Below are 7,700 nucleotides of genomic sequence, written 5' to 3'. Positions count from 1 at the left end.
CTTCGATCGCTTGTGACGCGGTAACTTTGCTTTGATCCTTTCTGACATCATAACTTTGCTTTGATCCCAAAACCCATAAATAGGAGCGCTCACCTGTTACTTTATGCTTAACGGACGTTGACCTGCAGCAACTGAAACCCTTTCGAGAAGTTTTGAGAGCAATTTACGAGAGAAACCAAAACAAGTTCAGTTTTGTTTCTCACCAATCCACAGCGCAAACAGACACATTACACCATGTCAGCCAACCCATCCTTCGGCTCAGATGAGCTTGGAATATCTAAAGGGACCATTTTGGGAGATCACCACATGGTGGAGGCTTTCCTTGGAGAAGGAAGCTTTGGTGTTGTAACGAAATGTCGCGATACAAAAAACAACAAAACTGTTGCTATTAAAGTCAACAAGAGCGACCCTGAAATTCTGCTCCAGGCAAAACTGGAAATTTTCATCCTGGAGCAGCTACGACGCTTGGATCCAGACAGGTGCAACATTGTCGAATGGAACGGCTATTTCCTCGATGGAGAGCGCATTTGCTTGAATTTCGAACTCCTCGACCAAAGCCTGTCAGACTACATAGGGGACCGGAATAACCAAGGTCTCCCAATGAGAGAAATCAGGCCAATTTTGCATCAGCTCGCAAATGCTCTATTCCACCTGGGTTCTGTGGGAATAGTGCATGCTGACCTCAAACCTGTCAACATCATGGTTGTGAACCGCAGTGAGTCTCAAGTCAGAGTCAAACTTATAGACTTTGGCATCGCATGTAACACCTCTGCAGTGATTCCTGGTGACTGTGTGGGGACAATTGGTTATTGTGCACCTGAGATTATGCTTGGCACTCCATATGATGAAGCAATTGACATGTGGTCTCTGGGGCTGGTAGCTGTGGAGCTTGCTACAGGGGTGCCTCTCTATCCTGGGGAAGACGATTATGACGTTTTGAAATTCATAATTGAAACTCAGGGTCAGCTACCAGATCATCTTCTAGAGTCTGGCTTGTACACTGACAGCTATTTCATCGAGGATAACCACAACGAACAGCGCTGGACATTTAAGACCCCAGAACAATTTCAATACGAGACAGATTATCGATCCAAGGAAACTCGATCGATAAAACTTAAGTGTCTCGATGACCTCGAACAACTGCTGAAAGTTAGGCGAGGACCGGAAAATGGCCAAACATTATTTGTAAGGCTAATCAAAGAAATGTTGGCCTTGGATGCAAATCAGCGCATAACACCCTCGGAGGTTCTGAAGCATCCCTTTTTCGACCCTGGCCTCTCAAGGAGAACCCCCTGCACGGACATGAATAGTACAGGGGGAGAACTCCTTGTGCTCTCTCAGCAGCCTTCAAGCTGGAAAAGTCATGGATCGCAAAAATTCAGCTGCAGTTTCCAAAACTCAGTTGAATTTCCTCAAAAAAGAGACATCAACACCTCAGCCAACCCATCTGCCTCTGAAGATGATCTTCAAATAACGAAAGGGACCATTTTAGGAGATCACCACGTGGTAGAGGCCTTCCTTGGAGAAGGAGGCTTTGGTTTGGTAACCAGATGTCGCGATACAAAAAACAACAAAACGGTTGCTATTAAAGTCAACAAGAGCGACCCTGAAATTCTGCTCCAGGCAAAACTGGAAATTTTCATCCTGGAGCAGCTACGACGCTTGGATCCAGACAGGTGCAACATTGTCGAATGGAACGGCTATTTCCTCGACGGAGAGCGCATTTGCTTGAATTTCGAACTCCTCGACCAAAGCCTGTCAGACTACATTGGGGACCGGAATAACCGAGGTCTCCCAATGAGAGAAATCAGGCCAATTTTGCATCAGCTCGCAAATGCTCTGTTCCACCTGGGTTCTGTGGGAATAGTGCATGCTGACCTCAAACCTGGAAACATCATGGTTGTGAACCGCAGTGAGTCTCCCGTCAAAGTCAAACTCATAGACTTTGGCCTCGCATGTCCTGCTTCTGCAGTGATTCCTGGTGACCGTGTGGGGACAATTGGTTATTGTGCACCTGAGGTTATGCTTGGCATTCCATACGACAAAGCAATCGACATGTGGTCTCTGGGGCTGGTAGCTGTGGAGCTTGCTACAGGGGTGCCTCTCTATCCTGGGGAAGACGATTATGACGTTTTGAAATTCATAATTGAAACCCAGGGTCAGCTACCAGATCATCTTCTAGAGTCTGGCTTGTACACTGACAGCTATTTCATCGAGGATAACCACAACGAACAGCGCTGGACATTTAAGACCCAAGAACAATTTCAATACGAGACAGATTATCGATCCAAGGAAACTCGATATATAAAACTTAAGCGTCTCGATGACCTCGAACAACTGCTGAAGGTTAGGCGAGGACCGGAAAATGGCCAAACATTATTTGTAAGGCTAATCAAAGAAATGTTGGCCTTGGATGCAAATCAGCGCATAACACCCTCGGAGGTTCTGAAGCATCCCTTTTTCGACCCTGGCCTCTCAAGGAGAACCCCCTGCACGGACATGAATAGTACAGGGGGACAAAACCTTGTGCTCTCTCAGCAGCAATCATCGTTTGGGTGGCCAGAATTCTAGGGGAGCTAGAAATTCTTGTGGAAAAAAAGCCCAAAACAATAACATCAACAAAAACAACCAGTGAATGTGGTCTTAAACTTGGGCACAATTTGGCTTGAAATCCATCAACTAATCTCTCAATATTCAAAGCGGAACAGCAGACAACTTACCATCACATCAGTCCTTCAATCAGACCTACAACAAACGTCTTCCTTCTCTCACCCCAACCGGTCGCAGCAGATGGCCGCCCCGACCTGAGCCTGGTTCTGCCGGAGGTTTCTTCCTGTAAAAAGGGAGTTTTTCCTTCCCACTGTCGCCAAAGTGCTTGCTCATAGGGGGTCATATGATTGTTGGGTTCTCTGTATGTACTATTGTAGGGTCTACCTTACAATAATACATACAGCCTTGAAGTGAGTGGTGATGTGATTTGCTGCTGAATGAATTGGGAACTAATTGGAAATCTGGATATTAATTAAATAAACCTGCTTTGAGCATCAATTAATTGTTGTTTGAAATTCTTTATAAATATATAAATATAGTGCCACTCTTCTACTGTTTAAATTGCAACTGTTTAAAACTGACTAATTTATTCATACACTTGAGCATAAACACACGCACAGTAAATGGCCTGTATTTGTACAGCGCTTTACTTAGTCCCCAAGGACCCCAAAGAGCTTTACACTACATTCAGTCATTCACACATTCACACACTGGTGATGGCAGCTACATTGTAGCCACAGCTGCCCTGGGGCGCACTGACAGAGGCGAGGCTGCCGGACACTGGCGCCACCGGGCCCTCTGACCACCACCAGTAGGCAACGGGTGAAGTGTCTTGCCCCGGGACACAACGACCGAGACTGTCGGAGGCGGGGCTCAATCTGGCAACCTTCCAATTACAGGATGAACTGCGAACTCTTGAGCCACGATTGCTCTATATACACATATACTTTACAGTACTAGTCAGTGCTTACATACTAGTTCTTTTCCCTACTTTTTCATGCTTACTGGTACAAATGCCTGTTACTAGAGTTAAATGCTATCAATGTATTCTCACAGTTATGGAACTGTACAAATGCATACAAAATAACGCTCACGTAAACATAACTGTGCACTAGTTTGCCCTTATTGCTGCAGTTTGTTTCAAGTTGTTCTCTCACACACACACACACACACACACACACACACACACACACACACACACACACACACACACACACACACACACACACACACACACACACACACTATGTAACGTTTCAGCAAGAAAATACCGCCACTCCCCCCCACAGTGACACCACCACCACTAGTCTGCACAGCTGACATGAGGCAGCATGGATCCATCCTTTCATGCTATTTATGCCAAATTCTGACCCGACCATCTGCATGTCAGAGCAGAAATCAAGACTCATCAGACCAGGCAACATTTATCCAATCTTCTCATGTCAAATTTTGAGAACTGTAGCTTCAATTTCCTGTTCTTAGCTGACCAAAACGCTCTTCTGCATTCTTTGGTTGCAACAAATGGTTGTATGAGCTACGGTTGCCTTCCTATCAGACATTTTTCTCTGACCGTTGACATCAATAAGGCAGTTTTTCCAAGAGAACTGCCTTTCACTGGATATTTTCTCATTTTTGTCACCGAAAAGGGTGTCTGTCTCTGTTTTCCTCTGTCCTTTGTCAGTGTCTGTTCACCTACCCCTGTGTCTCCATATTCCCAGTGTTCAAGGTTTCCGAGTGTTTTCCCAGTTTAGGTTTTCATGGTTGGTTCTGTTTGCTACTCAGCCAGAATAAACAGCTCGCTCTTTTTAAAAGTAGGCTCCAGAATGGATGATGGCATGTTCGCATGTCTTTATGCAACACTGAGTGTGCTGAACTAAAGGTAGGCCTAGTTTCATTTTCATGGTCATTATTATCATGACAATGATTACGCCTTATTCTGATTATTTCTCCCTTTTGGAGATGTAACATTTACATGAGGGGTGTAGGAACATTTCCCCCTAAATATTTTTAGATAAATTTTTGTTGAAGTCACTGTTTTTGTCGTATTGATGATGCAGCTAGAATAAGTGCTTTTAAATAAAAGAATAACCATTCAAAGTGCTCAGTGGTGAAACTGTAACTCTTTCAGAGTTTGACAGCTGGACAAGTGATGCCGTATTTAAAGAAACATGAGATGAGTGCAGCATATTATCTGAACAGAGATCATTCAATGAGCAAGAATAAACACTGAAAGAGAAACACTTCACTGTTGATTATCATATGAAGTCTAATAAAAGCTGTTAATCTGTTAATATCCTGCTAATCTGCATACAGCAAATACAGAACATGCGACTTTAAAGCATCCAGCAAAGTGATAACTGTCCTCTGCCCACTAAGTAGTGACTCTACAAAAGATTATTTTCAATATCATCTTTATATTATATTTAGTTATTCTCCAGCGCAACAATGTAAGGAGCTCTGTGATTGGTTAGGAAAGGACAGACTGGCCACCTCGATTTTTCTTCACTGCACATTGATCCATAGCTTTGCTCTGTAAAGGCTAACAAAGTGCTTTTGCTTTACAAAGACATTCAGCGTCGGTATTCACTCTTTTAAAATGCCACTGAACACTGGAGTGAAATGGAGCCCTGATCCTCAGAGTTTTATTGTTGCTAACATTTCTTATAGATAGCACAGATAGTGCCCCACTGCAGTAATCACTCATGTCTAGATATTCCTGTTAAAAATGAGTTTTTCCTCCCCACTGTAACATGGCAAACATAGCAAACGGATAATCCAGCTGAAGCTTCAGACAGCCGTCAGACAGTGAAACACTGCCATCTGCTGGACGCGAATAACAAAGACGCTGCTTTGACGGGTGAGGGAGTTTCAACAAGTCTGCAACGACTCAAGCATCAAACTACAGAACTATTCTAGCGGACATGGTGCTCTAATGACTGCTTCATTAACGCAGGTCAGAAAGGATCAAACATATCAATAAATCATAAAACACAAAACGTCTCTTATTGCCCAGGGCTCAGGAAGTGAGTGTGTTCCTTATAGCCCAACACGTTCTCACTCCCAACTCGTCAAACGTGTGACGCATGGTCAGGCTCCCTCTGCTTCACTTATGGACCATATGGACCACCAGGTAAGACCATTTAAACGGACAGCATTTATAGAATGACTATTAAAAGTCAGCGAGTGTCAGTAATGTTAATGTGGTTATGTTAGTAATACACCGAGTGCTAATATAACAGCTTTAAGATGCATTTGTAGATGTTATTACGTGTTTTACCGTCTTTATGGTGCTAGCTTAAAGTTACGGTGTAAACGTTAGCTTATATTGGAGGAAAGCTGTTACTGTTTAAACGATGTTAGCACAGAAATATTAGCTTCTGTCATGACTGATGAAGTTACTAGTTAATAAAGTTTCCAGTAAAGTGTTTAATCGCAGCCACAGACTGACAGCAAATATCTCGATTAGCTTCAGTGCATCTGTAATAAATATTAATAGCTGTAATAAATAAATAGCTGTGTGAACAAAGCCTGGCTGCTTTAATCCTGCATGACAAACCTGAGGATGCAGGTTATTATTACTCTTTCCTGCTGGCACACCTGTCACACCTGAGAGTCAGCTAGAAACTCACAGTGACGTGGACATCATGCAAAGACTGCCAGACTCTGTAATACTGCAAATGATCAGTGACTCAGGTTATCACTAAACTTTAAACGGCACCTCTGTGTCTCTGTGTGCTGAACATCTAGGATTGAGTCAGGCTGCATTGACTGTGGGACTTTAATGTGTTAAAAGCAGGTTGAAGACGGCTCAGAAACATTTGAAGATTAAAATTTAGCATTATGGCTGCTGGTGGTTTGTAAAGCCTCTACTCAGCTGTATTTTTGTTACTAATTTATGTTTGTTGTTGTTTAACACAGATTTCAGAAGAGCAAATATGCTTAATAGTTTAACTAGATTTCATTTGTCAGTGTGGGACTGCTGAGTCACCTGAAGAACTCATTTCATTCATTCTCCACATGATGTTCATTTACAGAAATGTTTCACAGGAACTGATTTCTCCCAAAGGGTGAACTAGTGTGTTTCCATAGATTACCTCTGTATGAATGTACTTCTTAAATGAAGGCAAGTGTTTGTCCTTTTTTGTTCCTCAGGTACAGTACGTGATATCAAGGGCAGGCGGTCATCACTGGGGGTAGACAAGAAGCAGACGTACTTCCAAGAGGGAGCTGCAGTGAGGTCAGAGGTCAGAATCTGAAACAGCTCAGGTTTATATTTTAGAGGTTATAAAAAATCAAAATGTATTATTTAAAGAAACCTTTAAATAATAGTCATAATTATGATTATTATAAGAAATATCAAACATTTAAGTGGATTTTCTGTTACACATATCGTGTTAGCCCTGCAATAAACTGGCAGCCTGTCTTTGTCCTGTATCAGCTGGGATAGGCTTCATCCTCCTGCAACCCTGAATTGGATACATTGTATTCCAATTATGTAATCTGATCATTTACAAACTCAAGGTATCTAATCAAAATGTAAGTGATGCCGCCCTTGACAGACAGGGAGATTTTATTCCTCAAAGACCATCATCCAGTCGAAGTACTAGTTGCCACGTGGTCAGTGTTCTCACAACCATTGATTTTATCTCACAACTTGTTTTCACCAAAGAATTTCAGTAAGTAAATATTCTTCAATCTCTTTTTCCCCCCAGTGTCTGCAGATCAGCATCAGTGTCCACGTGAAGAACCTAGTTATGTTGCCAGTGTCAACCCAACAAAAGGTACTTTACCTTCTTGTATATATTGTGATTCCTTTACTTTTATATTTGTTGTTATAGTTGAGTTATGCAGGGCTTTTGTGCAGTCCTAAGAAACATACTGCCTAGAGTGTTTTTCACTTTGTGGAAGAGTTTCTTTATTTTTTTTCTGTTAGTGTGTGGAACTGAGGTGCTTCGTCAGGAGCTCCTTCAGTTGTTGGAGGATGGAGAAGAGGACGCAGCCATGACTTGTGAGACGTTGTCTGAGTCAGCTGCTACTCACTGGGCGATCAGAAACATGGTGTCCTTGCTAAAGTGGAAAGAGGCCAGGCCTTGTCTTATAGACAATATGTTAGCTACTCTGGATCCACAGTCACACCGTGTGTGTCAGTG

The 7,700-nt window shown here is 42.7% G+C and overlaps 1 protein-coding gene across 1 annotated transcript; it reads left to right on the top strand.

Moving 5' to 3' along the window:
• The first annotated feature begins 206 nt into the window (after positions 1–206).
• On the top strand, positions 207–2,571 carry LOC146676589 (uncharacterized). Its single transcript, XM_085401212.1, has one exon. It carries the CDS (start codon positions 235–237, stop codon positions 2,569–2,571), a length of 2,337 nt encoding a protein of 778 aa, XP_085257338.1. The 5' UTR covers positions 207–234.
• The last annotated feature ends 5,129 nt before the right edge of the window (positions 2,572–7,700 follow it).

The sequence above is a fragment of the Rhamphochromis longiceps genome, linkage group LG3 (assembly GCF_057381845.1).
Source record: "Rhamphochromis longiceps isolate RC_006_pf linkage group LG3, R_longiceps_female_GT1.1, whole genome shotgun sequence".
Taxonomy (NCBI): domain Eukaryota; kingdom Metazoa; phylum Chordata; class Actinopteri; order Cichliformes; family Cichlidae; genus Rhamphochromis; species Rhamphochromis longiceps.
This window is presented reverse-complemented; position numbering and strand designations above follow the sequence as displayed.

Bases quoted from the DNA above. Each gene is read 5' to 3' on its own strand.
- LOC146676589 (XM_085401212.1), top strand. From the start codon at position 235: ATGTCAGCCAACCCATCCTTCGGCTCAGATGAGCTTGGAATATCTAAA.